At 39.0% G+C, this 27,869-nt stretch overlaps 1 protein-coding gene across 2 annotated transcripts in view; it reads right to left on the bottom strand.

Moving 5' to 3' along the window:
* LOC126418972 (SREBP regulating gene protein) overlaps window positions 1-27,869 on the bottom strand; it is a 42,582-nt gene that overhangs the window by 10,533 nt on the left and 4,180 nt on the right. For both annotated transcript variants that reach the window (XR_007575922.1, XM_050086026.1), the window contains exons 2-3: window positions 21,540-21,699; window positions 12,851-13,002 (exon numbers count right to left, since the gene is read on the bottom strand). Coding sequence is in view for 1 of the 2 variants with exons in the window: in XM_050086026.1 (XP_049941983.1) it covers window positions 12,851-13,002; window positions 21,540-21,699 (312 nt within the window). In the remaining variant the exon portion in view is untranslated. The remainder of the gene's footprint in view (window positions 1-12,850; window positions 13,003-21,539; window positions 21,700-27,869) is intronic.

The following is a 27,869-nucleotide window of genomic DNA, read 5'->3' as shown; positions in this document are numbered from 1 at the left end:
TAATCATGTGCTCAGCCGCCACTTGCCTCCCAGGTCCCCAGACCTCAGTCCATGCAATTATTGGCTTTGGGGTTACCTGAAGTCGCAAGTGTATCGTGATCGATCGACATCTCTAGGGATGCTGAAAGACAACATCCGACGCCAATGTCTCACCATAACTCCAGACATGCTTTACAATGCTGTTCACAACATTATTCCTCGACTAAGCTATTGTTGAGGAATGATGGTGGACATATTGAGCATTTCCTGTAAAGAACATCATCTTTGCTTCGCCTTACTTTTTTTTATGCTAATTATTGCTATTCTGATCAGATGAAGCGCCATCTGTCACACTTTTTTGAACTTTTGTATTTTTTTTGGTTCTAATAAAACCCCATGTCATTCCAAGCATGTGCGTCAATTTGTACCTCTCTATCTACATTATTCCGTGATTTATTCAGTTTTCAAATTTATACTGACTTTTTAGTCACCCGGTATATGCTCTGGAAGAGGATTTATACCTTCTACTGTTACCTCGTACCCCAGAAATTTGGTCTTCCTTTTTCCTAATGTACATTTATCAAGGTTTAAAAGCATGCCAAATTTTTGTAAGTGACTCAATAATCGTCATGAGTGTCTCTTGTGTTCTTCCCTGCCTTGGGAAATCACCAGAAATATAATCAATATAGGCTACAAAAAAATTTAATCCATGTAAGACCTCATCTATGAATCACTCCATGTTTGTGCAGCATTCCATAACCCAAACGGCATAAACTGAAATTCGGAGAGCTTGAAAGGTGTTATGTTTTTGGAATATCACGGGGAGCCCTCAGGATCCAGGGGTACGCCTTCTCACAACCTGTGGCACTGAATACTGTTGACCCATGTAATGTACCCGTAAAGTCTTGAATGTTTGGGTTTGCATTAATGGTCTAGCACTGTCCAACTGTTCAGGTGTTAAACACCCTGAAATCATCACAAGGTCCTAAGGTACCATCGTTCTTACTCACCAGATGTAGAGGCGATGCCAAGGAGCTGTCTGAATGACGTACAATCCCTATGTCTAACCATCTATCGAAGTGTTGTTTGGCTGCTGCACACTTCTCTGGTGCTAGACAGCAGGCCCAGACGTAGATTGGCAGATCAGGTACAGTTCTGATGTACTGCATCATTGCACGCTGACTCTGCTTCCGTCATGTTTAACTCCGGGTAGTGCATTATCTGTCGAATTGGGTCATCATCCTTAGCTATGCTTGTTGTTGTTAGAAATTCCACCAGTTTAATGGCAGGAATCTTGTGTGAGAAGTTGCTAGTAATTAGTTGTTGATTATTTATATTAATTAGTAACTTGATCTATATCAATTAGTAAGTGGATGTCCTAGGAAGTCTATCCCCATGGGGATGAAATTCCATGTTCCCTGAATCTCTGGACTCAGTGTCACTGACGTTCAAGTTGTTCCAGACATCCATAGCACTGTCTCAATCACTGCTTTCGGCGTAAACATTTGCTTGGGATGCATCATCGCAATGCACTGTTGGGGCAGAATGCTAATATCTGATCTGCTGTCGACAAAGTATTCTTTACCATTCAAGGTGTCCTTGACAAAAATATGCATCTTTGATACTGCTGGTTTGTTGATTAGCACTTCATACTACAGTCATGTTGTGTTGCTCCTGTCTCTCACTGGGGTTTGTGGGGTAATAAAATTGTTGCTGGTGATCAATAACGTACCTTCATAGCTGCTCTTGGCATTTGGGTACCCACATGGCTGTCCACACTTCCTAGCCCGTAAACTGAACTTCCTGTGATACCAGCACCATGCTACCCAATCCTCCCTTCTCGAACATGGCCTGTGGTCATACTGTTGAGGAAATCATGTCTCCCTTGGACGTCAACTAGCAATGAGTTCTATATGGCTTCCACCTTCCTCTCTCCTGTGCTGTTCTCTTGAGATCCATCCTCCAATGCCCTCTTAACTGTGGCACATTTCCTTAATGGTGTAGCCACTGGTGAGAACTGGGAGATCACGTCCGATTTTTTCCTCCAGTTCTGATAGCGATAAATTATCGTGGGCCGTCAGTACTAATCCAATATTTGTTGGAAGATGGTTGAGCCAAATCGTATGTAATGTCTGATCTGAAATAGTCTATGTCCTGCTAAGTTGTGTAAATGTTACAGTAATTCTGATGGAGTACAATCTCCGATTGCCTCAAACAAAACATGCTGTGTGTGTTGTTCCTAGGGCAATAGTAAGTGCTTCACAACTCTCTCTTTGAAGGCTGGTTACGATTGCTCATGAACTAGCTTCATGATGAGATCTTGTGCTACCTTTGCTAGTTCTTGGTCCATATTTACAAAAATATAGCTTAGTTTGTCACTGTTGCTGTTCACATCACATTGCTGGAAAATGTTCTCCACTCTTATAAACCACTCTCTTGGTAATGCAGTCAAAAAATTTCAGTGAACGTAATGTTGTAGTCATACTTATGGTTGCTGTAGTGGAATTGCACATCTATGCCGAAGATGACTGTATGCTTGAATCCTCTCACTGCACTGCCATCATGCTACACTGCCTTTCATTTGTAATTTGCACTGTACTTTTTTTCGTTCAGGGTCACCAATGCAGGTGCTCACTATTCTCCAAAATAACAGGATTAATAGATTCATGTCAAACCCAAAAACCAAATCTGATAAACACTAAACTATGACAACCAGTAATTTACAAAGAATCAACAATGGTGGTGAATTCTCAGCCATCTCAACTATCATCTCTGGACTACTGTCACAGTAATATGTCACCACAAGTTCAAGTGTGCCCCACTGAAGTGTGCTAGGGTCCCACACTAGCTGCTCATGTTGTATATTAATGACCTCACAGACAATAACAACAGTAACCTCAACCTTTTTGCAGATGGCAAAGTTATCTATAATGATTGTATGAAAGAAGCTACACAAATATTCAGTCAGAGCTTGATAAGATTTCAAATAGTGTAAAGACTGAGAACTTGCTTTAAATGTTAAGCAAAGTAAAATTGTGCACTTGTCAATAAGAAGAAATATATAACATCAATGAATCACAGGAGGAAAAAGTTTACGAATGTTCAACTGCGAGGTTATCAGTGCAATGGAGTCATAGTTGGATTCAACTCATACAAACACCTCGCTGTAAAGCTTTGTGGGGTTCTGAAATGGAACAATCATATAGTCTCAGTCGTAGGTAAAGCTGGTGGCATACTGTGATTCTTAGTAGAATACTAGGAAAATTCAACTAGTCTACAGAGGAGACTGCATACAAGACACTGTTTCGACCCAACCTAGATTATTGCTCACGTGTGTGTAACCCACACTGCACAGAACTATCAGGGAATATTGAATGAATACAAAGAAGGGAAGCATGAATGGTCACAGGTCTGTTTGATCCATGGGTGTGTGTCACAAAGATTCTGAAAGAAATGAACCTGCAAGATGCTTGAAGAGAGATGCAAACCATACTGTGAAAATCTACTTGGAAAATTTTTAGAACTAACTTTCAGTGATGAATCTAGGAATATATTTCAACACTCTCAGTATTGCTCCCATAGGGATTGCAAAGACAAAATTAGAATAATTACAGCACACACAGAGGCGTTTAATCAATCAGTCTTCTGCTCCATATGTGAACAGAATGGGAAAAAGTGCAATGGGTCGTACCCTCTACGGTGAACTTCAAAGTGGTTTGCATAGTACAGATGCAGTTTTAAATGGAGATGAAGAAGTAAATGCATAACTTAATCCTGAAGCTGCTGTGACAGCTAAATGATGACAACATGATCACAGTATAATACAATATTTTGTGATTGGGATCAGGGGATGGTCACACATGAACCAGTATTTATTTGTAGCACTGTTTGGTCAGATGAAGCACATTTCAAACTTAATGGAATTTTCATTGGCATAAATACATATACCGAGCTGAAAACAATATCGTATTACTGCTGAAAAGATTTTGAATTTTACGGGTGTGAATGTATGGTGCAGTTTGCCTCCCAAGACACTCACTGACCCTTTCCATTTTGAAGCTATGAACACCTCCATATACAACATGCATGCCACTGTACTGTGCATGGCATGGAGTACATCATAACAACATTACCTCCTTTTTTTCTATTCCATTTGTATCACAAGGGAAAACTGAGTCCATATGCCCTAATCTCTCTTATCTTATTCTCATGATGCTTACATGAGATATAGGAAGGTGGCAGCATAATGGTTGCACCATCTTATTGAAATACAAATTCTCTAGATTTATCCAACAGGATTTGTGACAACTACACTGTCTTTCATCGATGGATTCCCATTTAAGTTCCCTGAGTATTTCTGTTACATCCATAGGTGCTATACCTATCTTTTACAGTCCTGGCAGTACATTTCTGAATCCATTTGGGGTGCGGCGATGACAGATTTTATTCCAATAATATGGCATCCCACCACACTACCACAGGGAGTGGGAGTATACCTGGATGAAAATGTACCACACCAGTTAATAGGATGCAGGGGACCAACTGAGTTTCTTACATGCTTCCCAAACTTCAAAGAGCTCAATTTTTTGTTGAGAGACACAGAAAAAGAGAAAGTACACAGTCATACACTACATAATGTGAAGAACTTAGGACACAATTCAAATGGTGTGTGCAGAAGTCCCATTGGACACTGGTGAATTTGTTGTGATGCATACTATGGAATATATTGATACTGAAGGTCAACAATATGAACATTTACTTTAACCTGCAACTGGAATTCTTACTTTAAGTGGAAAGTACATGTCCAAAAACAAAAATAAATTTTACATTTTACTTCAAAGCATGAACAGACTTTTTTATGTATCCTGCTTTTATATGTATAAATACTTGGCCAGTATCAGCAGATAAAAATGACATTACAGTGCATTTTTTGTTAAGAATTACAATACAATGTTCCTTTGGACACACTTGCATGTCCAAAAGAATATTGCATCATCATCATTTTATGATAAATTATACAAAGGTGGCCAATATGGCATTGTTTTACTTTGTTTTTGAGCACATGGAGATTTTTCAGTTTCCTGGCTGATGCCTACTACCAATCACATAGGCTTTTAAATCAGAACATAGAACTCCATTCTGACACCTAGATGGGGATGCATAGTCTCTGTGGAAAATATTTTTACTTCTGCTACTCTGGAACTAAATTTCACAATTATCCTAAATTCACATTTGTTATTAACTCAAATACCATTAGGGAATAACTGTTTTATCTTATTAGTGACAGCACCCCAAGGTCTCTGAATAAATGGCTGCACGGTGTTCAGCTATCAAATTTAGATAACATTCTTAATGTAGGATTCCGTAGAATAAATACTTCTTTCGGCTTAGGAACATTGCCCCAGTAGACTATGTTGTATGATAGTACTAAGTAGGTATGGAACTTCACATATGGAGTCTCATTTTCATGTGTCTGTAAAATTAATGATAAAGCTGTTGCTGTGAATCTGTTGTAAGCCTGTTCCATTATTGTCCAGGCTGTGTCTAATATGAACGTGTTTGTGTTGTTGATCAGGATACTAGTCTTGTAAGTACACATCACAGTTTTTTGAGAGTCCTCGAAAGCACCCTGTAAATCAGTTATGTAGGACAAAGATAGGAGCAGGACAAGCAGCAGATCTTGTAAAATGCCAGATTTAATGTTTGCCAACTCTGAATTTAGTCTTATTCCTGTGATAACTTTTGTTAATGTGACAGTGTTTTCTTTGTTAAGATATGCTTCTATTTCCTTGGCCTTTCAAGACCTAAAATTTTAATTTTTCTACAAAGTTTTTAAGATGTATGAGATCTGTTCAAAAAATTCCAGAACATTCGTAATTTCACGCCAATGGTGCATTGGAACAAAATGCAGTTGGCATCCCTACACATGCCTGTGTTTAATGTATAACTGCCAGACGTTTTATCATTGTATGTCTATTACTTATTGTTCAGTGCTATATTGAGCAGAATGTTATGTCACACAGTTTGTGAATTAAAAAAAAAAAAAAAAAAAGTTTAAATGTGTGTGAAATCTTATGGAACTCAACTGCTATGGTCATCAGTCCCTAAGCTTACACACTACTTAACCTAAATTATCCTAAGGGCAAACACTCACACCCATGCCCGAGGGAGGACTCGAACCTCCGCCAGGATCAGCCGCACAGTCCATGAGCATGAAACTCAAGAAAACCTTTACACACACACATACCAAATGACGCAGGAAGCCTACGGCGATGAATGCTTAAGTCATACTCAGTGTTGTCTACCGTAGACACTCATTTCAGGAACATCAACAAAATTGTGCATGCCAATTGAAGAATGACTGTCCGGGAGTTTACAGATGATCATGCCAGGAAATCCTGACACAGCATCTTGGAATGCATCGTGTTGCTGCCAAGTCCGTCCCATGGGTCATGAGTCAAGAACAGAAACAACTTCGCCTCATAATCTATTGCACAAAAAACAAAATCACTGTGCTACCTCATCCTCTGTACTCTCCAGATCTGGCCCCTACGAACTTTTTTCATTTTCAGAGTTGAAAACCCTGTTGAAAGGAGGAAGATTTGCAACAATAGATAAGATAAAAAAAAATTCGCAGGTGGCGCTTCGTGCGATCCAGCAACAGATATACCAAGACTGCTTCAGGAAGTGGAAACAGCATTGGGAGCGGTGTATCAATTAAGGAAGAGAGTATTTCAAAGGACACCATGTACACTAAGTTAAAATCAAGCGCTGAAAAATTTTGTGGACAAAGTTCCGGAATTTTAAATGCGAACTTTTTGGTTAGGCTTTACCGTGACCGTTATGGAGATTAAATGAAACAACAAGTTTTCTATTATCAGTCACTGTTTATTTACCTCCATGACACGTTTCAAATGTTTAAACCTCCGTCATCAGGTGGATTTACATTTGTTAATATGACATGTGTCTATGTGTTGTGTTACAATTTTTCGGACGTATTGTGGCACTGTCTAATGGGAAAAACAAACCACTATTTCAGAATATGGTTTTGGGGTTCTTTTGGCAAAAAACTAAACATACATCTAACGGTAAAAATAAAATAAGAAAAATAGAGTACCTCCAGAGGCCACAGGTTTCTTTCACTGCTGTAACATATCACATGTATACTGTCATATTTTGTAAACAAATATAGTGTCAGGAAACTATTTGGTGCAAGGATCATATAGCAGAAGAGAAACATTATCACTAAGTTCACAGAATACACATCATAACAACATTATTACAGAATAAATTTTAAAGGATTTTACAGAATAAATTTTAAAGAATTTTGGAGATCTCTGTTTCAAGGTGTTGAATACATGCATTGTAATAAATATTACAGATGGTATATAAATCCGATTTTGTCAAGTTTTATTTTCCTGAAAAGTGTTGAATAACTGGTTCAACTCACTGATGTTATCTTTTGTGCCACTGATTAAAATTATGGTATCATCTACATATCTGCAGTAAGAGATGATATTTTTGAGGAGGCGGTGATTGAATTAAAGATTTTGTCATCCAAATTACTTATAAATAATTCAGCTAGCAATCCAGAAAGGCTTTAACCCACTATCAGGCCGTATTTGTTTTTAGATTTTATTGTTACCACAAAACATACTACAATCCACAACTCCTCTTGTCACACTGTTGTTGAGGTCTTCAGTCCAGAGACTGGTTTGATGCAGCTCTCAACGCTACTCTATCCTGTGCAAGATTCTTCATCTCCCAGTATCTACTGCAACCTACATCCTTCTAAATCTGTTTAGTGTATTCATCTCTTGGCCTCCCTCTATCATTTTTACCCTTCATGCTGCCCTCCAAGACTAAACTGGTGATTCCTTCAGAATATGTCCTACCAACTGAACCCTTCTTCTAGTCAAGTTGTACCACAAATTTCTCTTCTCCCCAATTCTATTCAATACCTCCTCATTAGTTATGTGATCTACCCATCTAATCTTCAGCATTCTTCTGTAGCACCACATTTCGAAAGCTTCTATCTTCTTCTTGTCCAAACTATTTATCGCCCACGTTTCACTTCCATACATAGCTACACTCCATACAAATACTCTCAGAAACAACTTCCTGACACTTAAATCTATACTCAACGTTAACAAATTTCTCTTCTTCAGAAACGCTTTCCTTGCCATTGCCAGTCTACATTTTATATCCTCTCTACTTCGAACATCATCAGTTAGTTTCCTCCCCAAATAGCAAAACTCATTTACTACTTTAAGCATCTCATTTCCTAATATAATTCCCTCAGTATCACCCGATTTAATTCGACTACATTCCATTATCCTTGTTTTTCTTTTGATGATGTTCATCTTATATCCTCCTTTCAAGACACTGTCCAATCCGTTCCATTGCTCTTCCAGGTCCTTTGCTGTCTCTGACAGAATTACAATGTCATCGGCGAACCTCAAAGTTTTTACTTCTTCTCCATGGATTTTAATTCCTACTTCGAATTTTCCTTTTGTTTCCTTTACTGCTTGCTCAATATACAGATTGAATAACATCAGGGATAGGCTACAACCCTGCCTCACTCCCTTCCCAACCACTGCTTCCCTTTCATGCCCCTCGACTCTTATGGGATACCAGTTTGATTTTACACAGAGTACGCAAAGGAACTTGCCCCCCTTCTTGCAGCGGTGTACAGTAGGTCTCTAGAAGAGTGTGGCATTCCAAAGAATTGGAAAAGGGCACAGGTCATCCCCGTTTTCAAGAAGGGACGTCGAACAGACGTGCAGAACTATAGACCCATATCTCTAACGTCAATCAGTTGTAGAATTTTGGAACACGTATTATGTTCGAGTATAATGACTTTCCTGGAGACTAGAAATCTACTCTGTAGGAATCAGCATGGGTTTCGAAAAAGATGGTCGTGTGAAACCCAGCTCGCGCTATTTGTCCACGAGACTCAGAGGCCCATAGACACAGCTTCACAGGTAGATGCCGTGTTCCTTGCCTTCCGCAAGGCGTTCGATACAGTTCTCCACAGTCGTTTAATGAACAAAGTAAGAGCATATGGACTATCAGACCAATTGTGTGATTGGATTAAAGAGTTCCTAGATACCAGAACGCAGAATGTCATTCTCAATGGAGAGAAGTCTTCCGAAGTAAGAGTGATTGCAGATGTGCCGCAGGGGAGCGTCATAGGACCATTGCTATTCACAATATACATAAATGACCTTGTGGATGACATCGGAAGTTCACTGAGGCTTGATGCAGTGATGTATCGAGAGGTTGTAACAATGAAAAACTGTACTGAAATGCAGGAGGATCTGCAGCGAATTGACGCATGGTGCAGGGAATGGCAATTGAATCTCAATGTAGACAAGTGTAATGTGCTGTGAATACATAGAAAGATAGATCCCTTATCATTTAGCTACAAAATAGCAGGTCAGCAACTGGAAGCAGGTAATTCCATAAATTACCTGGGAGTACGCATTAGGAGTGATTTAAAATGGAATGATCATATAAAGTTGATTGTCGGTAAAGCAGATGCCAGACTGAGATTCATTGGAAGAATCCTAAGGAAATGCAATCCGAAAACAAAGGAAGTAGGTTACAGTACGCTTGTTTGCCCATTGCTTGAATACTGCTCATCAGACCTTCACCGAAGAGTCAAGCAGTATATTGCTCCCTCCTACGTATATCTCACGAAGAGACCATGAGGATAAAATCAGAGAGATTAGAGCCCACACAGAAGCATACCGACAATCCTTTCCATGAACAATATGAGACTGGAATAGAAGGGAGAACCGATAGAGGTACTCAAGGTACCCTCCGCCACACACCGTCAGGTGGCTTGCAGAGTATGGATGTAGTTGTAGATGTAGATGTTATAACTGCCATCTGGTTTCTGTACAAACTGTAAATAGCCTTTCGCTCCGTGTTTTTTACCCCTGCCACCTTCAGAATTTTAAAGAGAGTATTCCAGTCAACATTGTCGAAAGCTTTCTCTACGTCTACAAATGCTAGAAACATTGGTTTGCCTTTCCTTAATCTATTTTCTAAGATACGTCGTAGGGTCAGTATTGCCTCACATGTTCCAATATTCCTACAAAATCCAAACTGATCTTCCCTGAGGTTGGCTTCTATCAGTTTTTCCATTTGCCTGTAAAGAATTTGTGTTAGTATTTTGCTGCCGTGGCTTATTAAACTGATAGTTCGATAATTTTCACATCTGTCAACACCTGCTTTCATTGGGATTGGAATTATTGTATTCTTCTTGAAGTCTGAGGATATTCCACCTGTCTCGTACATCTTGCTCACCAGATGGTAGAGTTTTGTCACGGCTGGCTCTCCCAAGGTTGTTAGTAGTTCTAATGGTATGTTGTCTCCTCCTGGGGCCTTGTTTCAACTTAGGATTTTCAGTGCTCTGTCAAACTCTTCACGCAGTATCATATCTCCCATTTCATCTTTATCTACGTCCTCTTCCAGCCCCATAATATTGGCCTCAAGAATACTGGCCTTGTATAGACCCTCTATATACTCCTTCCACCTTTCTGCTTTCCCTGCTTGTCACACTATAGCCCACAAAATGGCAGCATTCCAGTACAAGATCAATACAGGTATCCAACTACCACTCTCTGAAGACAAATATCAACAAGAAACTGAAATTGCAAATGGTTACAACAGCTCCATAGTAGATACCCTAAAACACTCTACAGTGGCAAAGCAATCGCATCACAAAAAACAAAAAGAAAACATTTTCCACACAATTCAATTTCTTAGTAACATTTCATATCAGATTGCCAATGTCTTCATATGAAATGGCATAAACATATACATTACCAAAGAAAAAAAGATTGGACAGAAGTTACCCCACAACATCAGCACACGAAACCCACATCATCACACAGGTGTGTACAAAATTGAACGTTTGGACTGTGACTGCTTCTACATAGCCCAGACAGGCACATCATTTGAGATAAGTTTCAAAGAACACATGGCAGCTCAAAAAAACAAAAAATACCACACATCAGCAGTACCCACCCACTGCACGAAACAAAACATCTGTTAACTACAGAAGTATCAGCATCCTACACATCCAACCATCATAATCAGAAGAGTTACTGTTTGTCAGTGACCAAATGATTTTTATTATCTTGTCAACAGTTTATCTGGCAGCATCAGTGTCCACAAGTGAAGTTAGCAATGCCTGTCAAAGTAAATTAAATGGGTCTGTTTTCAATAGTCCGTATTTTGTCCCTGTGTTTTCAGCTACTTTCATGAATAATTCAGTGAATTGAAATTAGCATCACCTGTACCTTTGCTGCTGTCTCCAGGCTGTTTCGCCTTCCTAAATTGATTCATTTTACATACAATAATTTACCATATATGAAGTCTTCACAGGTTGTCAGCCGAGTAGCATCGTCATCTCATAGCAACGTTTCGATGGAATGCGTCTCCATCATCTTCAGGCGAAGATGATGGACACACATTCCATCGAAACGTTGCTACGAGACGACAACGCTACTCAGCTGACAACCCGTGAAGATCTCATATATGAAATTTGCTGAGAAAGACTGCACTCGCACAATAACTCCCCAAATTTCCTTTAGTTCGTACCTTGAATTTTTTGTGCATAGTGGGTGGTTTCTGGAGTTTTTATGGCACAATGAAAAATTATAACAATGGACATGAGAGAGGTGGACCATCCTAGCTTTTCTTATACCACTCCTGACACCAGTATACATATTTGTTTCCTTTATTTGAACTCATTTTGTTAAGAGTACACATGCAGCAAATATACAAATCGCTAGTTTCTTATGCATGCCTTATTATATTAAACTTTCTTATTCACCGTATAGTTTCTCAATTGCCGACAATAATATTAGGTACTTCACCAGGAAATAGTTTTTTTCTAAAGAAATATCCACAATTTAATATTGATAAAAACATACAGAGATGAAATTTTGACTGAGCAAATGGCTGCTTATTTCTAACTTGTCAGAGCTTATTTAAAAGCCCTCGTTCTTTTCGTTTCAGCACACATTTTAAAACTATTTAAAAAGTTACTCATTTTCAAAAACTGTGTTCATGAAAGTTCAAATCTTAAATAGTGATTGCGAAATATAGTACCCTAGTTTTGTAGCCCATATTTTTCTGATTCCAAAAATAACTACTTTCACTCTAATAACTTACTAGTTTGTTAATCATTCAATTTGCATAATTCCATTTTAGCAAGTTTCAGCAGGGCTTTGGGAATGACTGCGGAAGTAGCAATCATTTCCATTAAACAATACATAATATTTTGCCTTTGTTATGGTTAAATAGCTCATGGTGAAACAGATTGCTCTTTTGCCTACTGTAATTTTGTGGCCTCTAATTTTGCTATCTTTTGTGTTAACACTTAACATTTAACAACAAAGTTTGATTTCTAATCTTAAGTGTGTATAGATGTAGGCATTTGAGATAATGATTGAGTTGTTGGATGGTTTGTTTTTAATTATCAAAAACTTAACTAATGCACGATTTAGTCACCAAAAACGTAAAATTTGAATCAAAATAATGTGAATAGATGCATTAAGTTACCACCAGTAAACAGTGTTACACTGCGCCTATGAATGTAAGTGCTAACATAGTTTATATGTTGAAACTATTGTGTGTGACAAAGCTCGTCATCAGTGACATTGGTTAAAAATAAACAAGAAGAAATCGAAAATTAAATATTGCACTGCACTGTACACTGTTTGCCACAGGTTTGAAAAATACTTTCACGACAGGAGGATCGTCAACACGTAGTGCCAGAGCAGCTACCAAGTGCAGAACACAATGTTAGCAAACGTAAAAGATGACAGAATAAAAAGTTCTTACATCAGCTTACCTTATCTGGGTGTAAGCAGCATGATATACAATATTCATAAATACTACAGCATCCATTGTCTTTGCAGGTTTCACATGAATATTGCTTTGTAGTATCTATATCTGTGTTGCAACATCCAGTTGATAAAACATCAGTCCGTGAACATATATAGCCTAAAAGGGTGAAATGAAATTTTAAAAAAATATATATTTTTTTATAATAAAGAGGCAATATGTGACATCATAATCAAGTCACTGTATTTTGTTTCTGGTTTTCCTCCGAGCTTAAAGAAATAAGTAACAATTAACAAAATAAATTTTATCCCTTTCACAAGTCACTCGCATTTCAATACCTGCCGCCCAAAAAAATATACTATATGAGAACCCCTTAGCAGTCATCTACATCAGCATATATACTCTGCAAATCACTGAGAAGTGCCTGACAGAAGGAATTTTCCATTGTACAGTGGGATGGATAGAGGGAGAGAGAGACAGGAGGAGAGAGAGGGGTTGGGGTGGGTGGCTAGCAGCTCAGGAGGAGGTAGCTTTTTAGGAACAGTTGATGTCTCCCTTCAAGTACGTGCCAATTCATAAATTGGAAATTGCATGATGGAAATGATAAATTGTTACTTACCACATACAGGAGGCACTGATCGCAGGCAGACACAACAAAAAAGAATACTAGAAATATTTCTGCTTTCAAAAAAAGTCCTTCCCCTTAAATGAACTCTCATACATTTAAGCCTAGTTTACATGATGACACTAGGTTGCAGGCAACTGCGCCACCGCCCACTGCGCATGTGCGCCGTGCATTTGCCCAACTCGTTGGTGAAACTAAACACTTTCGGCATGTTCCAACTTTGGTGACACTAGTTGCGTGAGTTTTGAGGTTATGTTTGTTTGCAGAGTGTAGACAAACTGAAATATGAAGTGGGGAATGCAGAATAATGTTCGCTTTTTGGATATGTATGCTGTGCATAGATGCTTGTGGGATTTCAGTGATGCTGATTACAAAAATAAGCAACATATTGCTGCCGCTGAAACCATCATGTGCGATCATAACATAGATGGTTTGACAATATCTGAGCTGCAGTGCAAGATTTACTGATTTAGGAGCACATGTACGAGTAAATTAAGAAAAATACAAGCAAGTGTAATTCTAGCTGTGGCAATGCTCTCGTCTACAAGACTAAAATCCCATCATTTGAGTTGGCCACCTCTTTGTTAATGAATATTGACAGGAGGGAATGCTATACAAATTCAAGAAGCTGCATTCTTTATTCAATATTCATCTATTACTCGTAACCTACCCTTCTATATAAAAAGAGACCACCCATTTCCTACACTGACTTTCCGCTGTTCCTGTTCCTCTACCACACAACACCCTGCTTATCACTACTGATGCCATGTCCCTTTACACTAACACCCCTAATGCCCATGGCCTTGCTGCTATGGAACACTGCCTTTCCCCGACATCCAACTGATTCCAAACCTACAACCCCCGTCCTGATCACCATGACCTACTGTATCCTCACCCACAACTACTTCTCCTTTGACGGAATCACCTTCAAACAAATCCATGGTATGGCAATGGGTACCTGCATGGCACCATCCTATGCCAACCTATTCATGGGTCATTTAGAGGAACCCATCCTAACCACTCAGAATCCCACACCCCTCGTCTGGTTCAGATTCAGCGACGACATCTTCGTGATTTGGATCAAGGGTGAGTACACCCTATCCACATTCCTCCAAAACCTCAACACCTTCTCCCCCATTTGCTTCACCTGGTCCTACTCAACCCAACAAGCCACCTTCCTCAATGCTGAGCTCCACCATAAAGATGGCGACATCAGTACTTCATTCATACCAAACCTACCAACCAGCAGCAATCCCTCCATGTCAACCGACACTCATTCTATACCAAAAAGGCCCTTCCATACAGCCTAGCCACATATGGCCATCACATCTGTAGTGATGAGCAGTCCCTCGCCAAATATACCAAGGGTCTCACTGAGACCTAAACATACTAAAATTACTCTCCCAACCTTGTCCAGAAACAGATCTCCCATGCTTTCTCTCTCCAGTCACTCACCACCTCATAAAGTCTAATCATCCAGCCAACTGAGCTTAACACATTATTCTTTTGCGAAGGCACAGTTTTTACGTTTCTGAGCATTTTAAATAAATTGCCAATATCTGCACCATTTTGAAGTCTTATCAAGAGCTAACTGAATATTTGTACAGCTTTTTTCAGAAACTACTTAATTATAGATAACGGCATCCTCTGCGAGAAGTCTGAACTGACTATCACTATCTCCTGCTAGGCTATTAATACAACATGAGAAGCAAGGGTCTCAACATATTTCCCTGGGGCATCCCTGACATTAATTCCAATTCTAATTCTGCCATTGAATCTCCATGAAAGATAACACTGTGTCCACCTGATTCCCTAAGATCCATAACTTTCAGGATGTCATATGAAAAAAGCATGAGCTATGATCTTTATTTATGTAATTCATGCTAGTTGAGATCGAAATGGTAATTATGTTCGAAAGTACTTCATAACACAGAGTTCCAAGTTTGTTCTAAAATTCTAAAACAGATTGATGTCAATGATATTTCATGGACATTTTCTGGGTCATTTCTTCTGCTCTTCTTTCAGAGAGGTGGACTTGTGCTATCTTCAAAAGATAGCTGTAATAGCAAATTTAATGCCTTGTATTAAATAAGAGAGAAGTGTCAGCATATAGACAGAAGAACTTATTGGTTATAGAATAAATAATGATTTCATGGATGAAAGCTACGTGTGAACAACTTCCTAGTGTATGAGGCAGAAAAAGCAGTGAAATATTATCTATGGTACAATATTTAAATGCATGCATCACCAAGTCAGTTATTAATGCGTATGTGGAATAAATCATATCACAAATTTTCTTTCTTTTTGTGTGTGCCTGTTGACAATTCAACACTTCTGCTTTTTGGTGAGTGGCCTCCTTTACTTCTACAGTATTTCCAAAATATATTGTTACCATGTGGAGCTTCTCAGCTGTCTTACAAAAATTATACATTCTCTCTAGATACTCTATGGATATCTGCTCTCTCTCTCTCTCTCTCTCTCTCTCTCTCTCTCTCTCTTACTCGTACTAATGCATGCAGGCACGCGCGGGCGTACACACACACACACACACACACACACACACACACACACACACACACACACACCTTTTTTCTCTCTGCTTAGTTGGACTCACAAACAACGGCAATCGAGTTTAGGCTTTTTCTGCGCACCTACGTCATGCATTCACCGACAGCCAATGAGTGTGCAGTGGTGTCCTGGGTGCTATGTTGTGGATGTCATAGCCAATGCGAGAATTAAACTTGATCATAGTGAGTTTGTAACTAAATTTTTACTGCATTTGTTGTCAGCTGTCAAGGGGTGGTGGTCGTGGTGGTGGTGATAAGCAGCAAATACTACATAAGCAAGTGAGAGGCATAATTTGCCAGATGACTGCCAACAGTCCCCAACAATCAGTCTTTCCTTCTATCCTGTACAGTAAGTCTCCCCTGACCCACGGTTCTGGGTGACTTTCCCGAAATCTACCACTTTTCCTAGACCTCTCCAGTCCTTTTCCTTCACCCCTCTTCCTTCCCCTTCAACCCTTCTGCCTGAAGAAGGAGCTACTAGCTCCTAAAGCTTGCCAATTACAACCATCCTTTACGTGTGTGTTCTGTCGCCGCTTGGTGAGTAGATTTTTTATCTATCCAATTAAATAATTCAATCCATCTGTATGTTATTAACTGACTCAACATTATTGTTTGCTGCAGTGGATTGTACCTCTGCCACAGATCTGCTCTCGCCAGTTCCATTCTGTTGATAGCCTAAGCTTTCACGATACCAACGACCTCTTAAACCATATTGCTCACCTCAACCACGTGACCATGTTGACTGCTTTGCCCATGCTGACAACCCTCCAATAGCTCAACGATTGCTGAAAAGTTATCAACATGCTTCTCCTTTTCTGTCACCTTCACACCTGAAATAATGAAGAGTGTTGCCGTGTCATTACAGTCTTTCAACATCAGTTTGCCTAAAATTTTCTGCAAACAATTTGTAGTGCTGTAGGTTCCTTGGAGTATTATTCGTCAAACTGCTTCACTGCCTCAAACACAGTTTCCTTATTCGCAGTGTATACGCGGACAAGGAAAAAAAGTTCCTGGATTTCGAGGTTAAAAATACACTTTCTCCCAGACGAAAACACACTTTTTCCATGTTAAATGACAGGATATGTTCCCTCGGAGCTTTAAAACTTATCAATCCTTTGAAGGGTTAAGGTTTCATACACCGGCCTGAAATTCCCGGCATATTAGCTAACAACCGTGAGCGGGGTGAAAAAAATTATATGCAGCAACAAGTACGCTGCATATTTCCAGACTGTATATTTTCATATTACAAAAGTATAAATTCGAATTTCCACCAAACTCGGCAAGTTAGTTTCCAAAGCATTGAAATCGAGATTGCGATGCACTTTTGTAAGTCAATCATAGCTCATGCCACATGATCTCGCCAGCCAATGAAAGCAGGTATTCAGAGCATAGAACACGCGATGTAGTCAATCAACAGCAACATCGCTGTTAAATAGCGCGAACACACGAGAAGAAAAAGTTAATGGTTTAAATTAATATACAAGTGTGGCTGCAAGGGAAGGTATGCTTTCACATATAATACTGGACTCGAAGATCAATTAGCCACCAGAAAAGCTAAGGTTTCAACTGGTCTTTTTTTAAGTGTGTTGCACTTTAAGATACATCACACAAATCCGCCAGTAAAATTTTAAGTTTTAAATGACAGTCAAACGGGCTATGATTTAAGAAATTCATCGAATATTCTCATACGCAACATAATTCATCTTGCATAAAAGGATATTTACATTGACACTTTTCAAACTACCATTCGTGATATTTTCCCGTGAGCTATTAGAAACAGGTTCATTTCTTCAGCTGCCATTGGCTGCCAGAAAACAGTTGTTACTGCCCGTGAGCAGCCTGTACGTTCGTACGTTCAAAGCATTAAGAGAACTTACATAACGTAGTAAAAGAAACAGAACATCACACGATAATCCAAGAGCATCGGAATTTCGTAAACCATACTAAAATACCCAATTCCACTTATAGTGTACGTTCGTATGGCCAGATTCACGATGAAGTAGGTCCAAACCTGATATTAAGCTTTTCAGAGTGGTTTTCTGGATGTAAATTTTCTTTGAGTAACAATACTGCATTATCCCGTGTTCGGTTCTTTATTATCGTGACGTCAAATGAAATAAAGACTTGCACCTGGATGGTGAACTTCCCCGAATAGGGGCCTCCTGGCCAACCATGCCATACTCTCATTTCATTGTGTCGATAATTCCATACGTGCCAGAAGATGAAAACATACACTTGAAATCGCAAACAGTTGAAACTAGCCACAAGTATGGAACGAAACACTTTGTTTCAAATAAACTGACTGCCTCAGCAGAAAAGATTAAGAACAGCCAAATTTCTTTAGCAAACAGATGAAAATAACTTCACCGTTCTGCAAGGTGATTAATGCTTGACTGTTAAAAACTTGGAAATAAAATAAAACCAAAAAACTGAAACGAATAATGTACTTTAGTCTTCCATAATCATGTGAATCTATTTTATCTATGAAATCTATGAATTGATGGCTCCCGGCCATAGAAGTCCGTTTTGTTTTCAGGACGTGAGATCTGTAAAAGAAGAGGAAACAGCAAAATAACTAAATGTAAACACTGTGTGCCAGAAAAAATTTTCCGGGCAGCATCTGGCTGCTTGCTACAGCTACACTTCCGAGTAGCCAGAAGCGGGAGAATGTACTGTTCACACGTGACTGGCTTCTTCCCTAACGAAGTTAACGTAAACAATTGTGACGTCACGCTCATTGAAAGCTGTTTGCTGTTATGAAGTACTGCATTGTCTTTCATCCTAATGCCTTTAATACGTTTTGTTGTTGGCAAAAGTTTGTGTGTGCAGTTTGGTTTGTTGTACATGGTGCATTTCCTTTGCAACTTAAGTTTAACTTAATTTTTTTTCTCTTTTTTATGTTTTATAGCTACAATATAATACTGCGGCAGCGAGGTGGAGTAATATTCTTAGTTAGACTATCAGTTGTTAGCAATCAAAATTACAAAAAATTAATTGAAAACAAAAACTCCGAAAAATTCCCGGAGTCCTAAAAAATTCCCGTGTTTTTCCCGGTTTTCTCCCAGATGAAAAAATTCCCGGGTCTTTCCCGGATCTCCTGGGGCATATATACCCTGTTATTACTCACAAATCTCAGCTGCTTTTTGGTAATCACTCCACCAATATCTGTAGTTCATTGTGTTCAGAATTTCTTCGTTCCAAGTATCCGCCTTCTCCATGCTCATTTTTGCTCTTGAAGCTACTGTCCGAGATTTATTCATTTTCAGATAAACATCCATTTGCTTTTCTCGGTTCCCATGGTCCTCTTCACCAACCAATAGTTATCTTAACATCAGTCATGACCAATTTCACAAATCAATACTTTATCAAATAACAATCTTCTTTTTCGTTAACAACCACTCAACACTGCCAGGTTCAGATTTTACTACTCTTAAAGCAGACACATTGATCTTTACACAGAGAAACTAACTTGTCAACTATTCTCCTGTACTCATATATATACTCTATAGACAGCACCACTTACACGAAATTTCTGGAACACACTTCACACTAGAACCTTATCGACATTTGATCATCCTCAACGGTTGAGGCCAGGGAGTTATGGGAATGAAGGATATGTTACACAGACGGTTCCCACCCACACAGTTCAGTAAAGCTGGTGTTGGTGGGAAGAATACAGATAACACAGGCTGTGAAACAGTCATTAAAGCGAAGCATCTCGTCAGTAACTGGACGATCCGTCTGTCTCATGGCCAAAATTTGGTGGTGGCCATTCAAGTGGACAGCAGCTGTGCCCGCTAGTAGCCAAGCCCACTTAGAATGTGGCACAGTGGTTACAGCTAAGTCTGGAGATCACACGGGTGCTTTCACAGGTGGCCCTGCCTTTGATGGGGTAGGAGTGCCCGTGACAGGACTGGAGTAGGTGGTAGTGGCAGCAGGTATTGGACAGATCTTGCACCTGGATCTATTGCAGGGATATGAGTGGTGAGGCAAGGGTGGCAGCAGTGGGGTGGGGGGAGTGGAGGGCAATGATAATGAATAGGTTGGGTGGGTAACAGAATACCACTCTGGGAGGGGTGGTAATGACAGTACGAAGAATATTTCTCATTTCAGGATGAGCTACCATGGCCTTAAACTTCTCACAGCCATGGCAGCTTGCAATGGCACTGCTGCAGTTTGCACAATAGACTGGAGCTTCCTCAGTGGTGGACAAATGGCATGCGCAGCTGTAATGGCATCCATAGCTTTCTCATGTACATCTTGCATAGACCCCATCTTAGCTTCCCAATTGCTAATCACTACAGATGTGATGACCACAGGTGGCTAGGCTGTATGGAAGGGACTTGAAATGAGTGGCAGGTATCGAAGTGGAGATATTATTGGTGGTTCCTTGGTTGGTTTGATGTGGACAGGGGTACTGATGTAACCATCCTTAATATGGAGGTCAAAATAGAGGAAGGTAGATGAGGAAGAACAGGTGAAGCAAATGGAGAGAAATTGTTGTGGCTGTGGAGGAATGTAAATAGGGTATGCCCACCCTTGGTCCAGATCATGAAGGCAACATCAATGAATTTGAAACAGTTGAGGAGTTTGGGATACATGGTGGTTAGTAAGTATTCCTCTAGATGGTCCATGGATATGTTAGCAAAGGATGGTGCCATGGGGGAGCCCATTGCTGTACCATTTGGGTTCATTTGTGAGTGTTGCCTTCAAAGGAGAAGTAATTATGGGTGGGGATATAGTTGGACATAGTGACCAGGAAGGGGACTATAGGTTTTGAGTAAGTCAGGCACTAGGAAAGGTAGTGTAGGCAAGGCCAAGGACATTGGGGATGTGAGTGTAGAGGGGGGTGTCACTGACGCTAACTGGGTGGGTGTTGGGTGATAAAGGAAAAAGAACTGTGATGAGTCAGTGGAGGATATGTTTGGGTATTTTATACAGGTGTGTAGGTGTGGATAATAGGCTGAAGATGTTACCACAAGAGTAGAGATTCTGTGGGGGCACAGTCATCAGCCACAATTGGGACATCCCAGTGGTTGGGTTTATAAACTTCAGGAACAATTAGAAGATAGGAGTAAAGTGAGTGTTTGGGATGAGGAGAGAGAGAGACTCAAGGGGGAAGTTCTAGGATGGACCCAAGGATCTGAGGAAGAACTGGAGAACCTGTTGGATTTCTGGAATGGGGCCACTGTGGCAGGGTTTGTAAGTGGATGTACATAATAGCTGGTGGAGTCCACAACGTGATTTCTGCAGTTCATAACCACAGTGGCTGAGCCTTTGTTGGCAGGTAGGATTACAAAGTTAGAATCCATTTTTAGATTGTTATTCTAACAGTAACAATACATATATTAACTTTTTTCTATATCAAATTATTTTCAGCCTATATTTGATTTGGTATTTTATTGTTACCATGTGTAAAAGACTTAGGCAGGAGCTACACACAACTTTCCTACATCACTACATATAATGATAATAGGCAAACGATAGAAATCAGAAACACATACCTCTGTCATCAACTATAAGCACCTTCCCTTGCACAGAATTCCTGCAAGTTGTAACTTTGACATCTGTCCCATTTGAATCATCTTTTGGAGAATGCCACAGAAATGGTTGCTGAAATCTTCTCACAGGCAAGGATTCAATTTCATTATTCTGGGAGCTATTCTGTAATAATAAAATGATACTGATGGTCATACATAAGAGTTCCCTTAAATTTCCTTTAATAGAAGGGGAGAAAAAGAAAGTGAATCACAAAGGAACACTGAGAATTGCAAACTAACACAAAAAATAATTGTCAGAATATATATATCACACCATTTGCTAAGAAATTCTTCTGCAGGGCAAAGAGTGGTCACAGAGTTATAATTGAACATTATTATCTGTTACAACCTTCAGAGCACAAGTAAATTCCATCTAGGATAAAGTAATGGAAAGTTATATTTGCTCCAAATACATTACATCCTTTCAACACTGGAAAATAAACACAATAAAGATGATTTGTGCATCTGAGGTGGACAATGATTGTATCCTTCTCAAAATAAGTCAAGAAAGGTCATAAAAAGTTGTGAACTCAAGTCAACCATATGTATAAAGATGAAAAGCTGATTTACTATATGCCTGTTGTCAGTAAGTCCAACTGTATTTGAACAGCTGCTCTTGCAGCTGCCTGCAGTTGCAATGTAGAACATAACTCACTTGTTGGATAATCTGCTGGCAGACTTACCATTTGGTTTTAGAAATAAATCACAAGCTAACAAAGGAAATGTATTCAAAAGGAAAGTTTTAAATGAATGCTAGCTCTATCTGCCCATAAGGTTTGAATTCACTGCAGTCTCTTCCCTTGACTGAGTCCTTCCATCTTTATTTATTAAGCATATCTATGGAGCAGGGCCAAGTATTTATTTGCTTTTGTCAGTTTAACGTTAAAAAAAATTAGTTTTACTGATTCAAATTGCAGATTTACTTACGTAACTAATAAATTTTAGCCACAATACTACTTCTGTAAATGTACATAATTTTAGAGAAGTAAGGCTAAAAGATTTTATGAGGCACACACATTTTAAATACATAAATGAAAGAAAATTTAATAACAATCACTCTGTACCAAGGTTAAATCATTTTAGATATAAGGCACAAGACAGTCATAAGGCACACACATTCTAACAAGGAGAGGTCCCCAGTGGTGGGATCAATTTTTTGAAACCATCTATACAGTTATGTAGTTTAAGATCCCAGGTATCATACATTGCAGCCATTCAACCTGCTGGGCCCTCACTAGCAATTAATTGACGAAAAAAAATTTCGGAACTTTGTGTGACGCTCAGTAGCTTTAAAATAGGGTGCATGAAGTAGCCTGGTTGCATGCTGTAATGGATAGGACAGAAGCTTCACATGCAGGATGTTGTGGATTTGAGTATCACCAGGTGCAGTAATTTTTTTTTAATATTTTTAGATCTTCATTGAAATGACTTTGATCATCATTTTTAATCAATTAACTGATTTAAATATGGCCTTGTAACATCGACCAAAATGGTCTTGCTGTGCTGGTACTGCAAACAGCTGAAAGCAAGGGGAAACTACAAGCAGAATTTTTCCTGGAGACGTGTAGCTCTACTGCATAGTTAAATGATGATAGCATCCTCTTGGATACAATATTCCGGTGGGTGGGAAGAATATCAACATCACGAGAAATAAAACTGGTGTTCTATGGATCGCAGTGTGGAATGTTAAGATCCCTGAAACGTGGAGGTAGGTTAGAAAACTTAAAAAGGGAAATGGATAGGTTAAGGTTAGATATAGTTGGAATTTGTGAAGTTCAGTGGCAGAAGGTACACACTTCTGGCCAGGTGAATACAGCGTTATAAATAAAAAAAACCAAGTAGGGGTAATGCAGGAGTAATTTTAATAATAAATAAGAAAATAGGAATAGGGGTACACTGCTATGAACAGCACAGTGAATGAATTACTGCAGCCAAGGTACAAACAAAGCCCACACCCACCGCACTAGCAAAAGTTTACATGCCAACTAGCTCCACAGATGAACAGATTGAAGAAATGTGTGGTGAAATAAAAGAAATTATTTAGACAGTTAAAGGAGACAAAAATGTAATAAAGATGGGGGACTGGAGTAAGATAGTAGGAAAAGGAAGACAAGGGTACATTGTAGGTGAATATGGACGGAGGGAAAGAAATGGAGGAGGACACCACCAGGTAGAATTTTGCACAGAGCATAATTTAACCATCAGTAGCACTTGATTTAAGGATCATGAAAGAAGGATGTACAAATGGAAGAGACCTGTAGATCCAGAAGGTTCCAGATTGATTATGTATGATAAGACGTAGATTTTGGAACCAGATTTAAATTGTAAGACATTTCCAGGGGCAGATGTGGACTCTGACCACAATTTAGTGGTTATGAACTGTAGATTAAAACTAAAGAACTGCAAAAAGGTAGGAAATTAAGATGATGGGACTTTGATATGTTGAAAGATCCAGAGGTTGCCGAGAGTTTCAGTGGGAAAATTAGGCAACAACTGACAAGGACATGGGAAAGAAATACATTAAAGACGAATGGATAGCTTTGAGATATGAAATAGTGAAGGCAGCAGAGGATGAAATAGGTAAAAAGACAAAGCCGAGTGGAAATCGTTGAACAACACAGGATATATTTAATTAATGAAAGGAGTAAATATAAAAATGCAGTAAATGAAGCAGGTGAAAAGGAATACACACATCTAACAAATGAGATTGACAGGACTTGCAAAATGGCTAATCAGGAATGGCTAGAGGGCAAATATAAAGAGTTAGAAGCATATATACGAGGGGGAAAAAAATCAAACAATGGAAAATCCAGGATGTAATGTAACAATATTAGAGAAGGAAAGTTGCTACTCACCATACAGCGGAGATGCTGGATCGCGATAGGCACAACAAGAAGATTCACACAATTATAGCTTTCACCCATTAAGGCCTTTGTCAGCAATAGATAGACACACACACACACACACACACACACACACACACACAACCTGTACATATGTCTGCAGTCTCAAACAAGCCAGTGTGGTTTCAGTTGTCTGAAACTGCAGACGTGTGTGTGTGTGTGTGTGTGTGTGTGTGTGTGTGTGTGTGTGTGTATTGCTGACAAAGGCCTTAATGGCCAAAAGCTATAATTGTGTGAATCCTTTTGTTGTGCCTATCATGACTCGGCATCTCCGCTATATGGTGAGTAGCCACTTTTCTTCTCTAATATTGTATACTAGGGGAAAGATAGATAAACACCTACTATGGAATTAGAGGTCTTTGGCAAAAAGAGAAGCAGCTGCAGGAGTATCAAGAGCTCAGATGGAAAATCAGTCCTAAGCAAAGAAGGGAAACCTGATAGGTGGTTGGATCTGTACAAGGGAGGGCATTATTACAGAAATGAAAGAGGACATAGAAGAAGATGAGATGGGAGATACGATACTGCAAGAAGATTTTCACAGAGCACTGAAAAATCTAAGCCGAAACAAGGCCCCAGGAGTAGAAGACATTCTGTCAAAACTACTGATACACTTGTAAGAACCAGCCATAACAAAACTCTTCCATATGGTGTGCAAAATGTATAAGGCAGGTGAAATACTCTCAGACTTCAAAAAGAATACTATGATTCCAATTACTAAAAGGCTGTTAACAAGAATTCTTTACTGGAAAATGGAAAAAGTGGTAGAAGCTGACCTTGGCAAAGATCAGTTTGAATTCCGTAGAAATACAGAAACATGCGAGGGCAGTACTCTTCTCTTGGAAGATTAGGAAATACAAACCTGCGATTATAGCATTCATAAACTTAGAGAAAGCTTTTGACAGTGTTGACTGGAATACTCTCTTTGAAATTCTGAAGGTAGCAGGGTTAAAATATAGGGAGCAAAAGGCTATTTACAACTTTTACAGAAGCTAGACGGCTGTTATAACATTTGAGGAACATGAAACGTAAGCACTGGTTGAGAAAGGGATGAGACATGGTCATAGCTTATCCCAGACATTATTCAATCTGAACATTTAGCAAGCAGTAAAGAAAAAGCATAGAAGCAATTGGTTTAGGAGTTAAAGTTCAGGGAGAAGAAATAAAAACTTTGAGGTTTGCTGATGGCATTGTAATTCTGCCAGGGACAGCAAAGGACTTGGTTGAGTAATTGAACGGAACAGTCATTGTCTTGAAACGAGGATATATGATGAACACCAACAAAAACAAAACGAGGGTAATGGAGTGGTGGTAAATCACATCAGGTGACACTGAGGGAATCAGATGAGGATGTGAGACACTAAGTAGCAAAGAGAGCTGCATCAAATAAATGTCTTCGGGCTGAAGACCACAACAACAACAATATTCAACTAAATGAACAGGCTTATCTGGAACTTTCCAATTTGCGTGAAGAAGTTTCAGCTTTACAGGACTGTAACAATCCCTTTGTTAGGTTAGGTTAGTGTTGCTTAACGTCCCGTCGACAACGAGGTCATTAGAGACGGAGCGCAAGCTCGGGTTAGGGAAGGATGGGGAAGGAAATCGGCCGTGCCCTTTCAAAGGAACCATCCCGGCATTTGCCTGAAACAATTTAGGGGAATCACGGAAAACCTAAATCAGGATGGCTGGAGACGGGATTGAACCGTCGTCCTCCCGAATGCAAGTCCAGTGTGCTAACCACTGCGCCACCTCGCTCGGTAATCCCTTTGTTAGCCATGGCAGATTTCCCCCCTTTTTTCTTAGTGGTTTAGTGTTGCGTGGCAAACACGCTTCAGTAATTTGTAAATTGACTAGGAGACAGTAAAATTTTTATTAACACTATCAGAGAGGTACAATTCTGAACATGTTTTCATTTTGTAGTTTTATCTGTAGGTCTGTTATGTTAGAACTGCTAATATCTCAGTAACAGATAAAGTTGACAATACCTAATTTCCCTACTTCTTTTATTTTTGCTGTCTGTGATCTGTGAACTGATAAAATTACGTCTTTTACAAGGCATTTACATTTACTAGAAAGAATATTAGTAATGATGTAAGTTAATCAATGGCAGTCCAAGTGTTTATACATATTCTAGTATAATTTTGAACTGTGTTATCCACAAGTTGTAATTAAGCTATCTAGTTCTATTTTGTATTTTGATTAGGCTTCACTCTTCTACTTCAATATTTATATTGTACATTATATTTTTTTTCTTCCTTTAATACCTGAGCTCCCCAAATCTTTATTCCCACACTTTGCCCCCATTTTTATTTATCTACACTAATATTTTTAGAAAAACTTGAGACTTTATTAAATTTCTTTCTTAGTCCTCAGTGGAAGAAATATAGTATAGTGATTGGTGGTGACATCAATGCCACATTTGATGTAAACAAAGACGAATTTAAAAACCTGTTACGACAATTCAACTTCATTTTTATGAACTGCAAACCCACAAGACAGTCCGCTTGTCTCAGCAACATATTTACAAATGTCAATAGGGAGTTATTATCTTCAGATGTAGCTGTCTTCGATTTCTCGGACCATGACTCAGTTTGGGTAAAAATAGGTACAGATTGGCCTAATATGGAATATAAGGAGTTTAAAGAGCCTAAAATAGTCATCACAAGACCAATAACGCAAGAATAATTGTCGAATTTCATGGTCTCACTCAGTAATTATGACTGGTCACCTATGTTTAACAGTAATCCCCAGGGCTCTGGTAATACATTGTTCGATAGATTTTTTCATTCTTTCTTAAATATATTCAAGACCAACTGTCCTCAATACAAATGTAAACTTAGCCTAAAAGTAACAGTAATAGACATAGGGATAAGAATCCATGCTATACCACTCAACTAGCCAATATGAAAAGGAGATTGTTGTTGTATGGAGATTCTTACAGACTTCAGAAAACTGATATGGCTAAACAAAGGTACTCAAGAGCACAAAAGGAATATAAGTATGCTTTAAATGAGGCCAAAAAACAACATAACCTAGTCAGCATTGAGCCATCAAAAAATAAATGCAAAAAAGCATGGACTATAATAAATTCAGTGGCTGAAAGCAAGTAGAAAGCTGAGGTAGAAATTTCAGCAGATGAATTTAATAACTACTGTATAAAATCTGTTAACCAAATTAGGGAAAGCACTGGGAGGCTGCATGAAACTGTAGCTGATCTCATTAAATATCATAATGTAGACTACACCCTGAAAGACAAATTCCTTTTAACAGAGGCCACACCAGATGTTGTTTTAACTAGTGTAAATAATTTTAGGCCCTCTGACAGTGAAGATGTATACGGTATTTCTTGCAATATGTTAAAAAAGATAATTGGGCACATAGGATATCCTCTAAC

Source organism: Schistocerca serialis, chromosome 1, assembly GCF_023864345.2.
Source record: "Schistocerca serialis cubense isolate TAMUIC-IGC-003099 chromosome 1, iqSchSeri2.2, whole genome shotgun sequence".
NCBI lineage: Eukaryota > Metazoa > Arthropoda > Insecta > Orthoptera > Acrididae > Schistocerca > Schistocerca serialis.
Note: the sequence above shows the minus strand (reverse complement) of the source record. Positions and strands in the feature narration are given on the sequence as shown.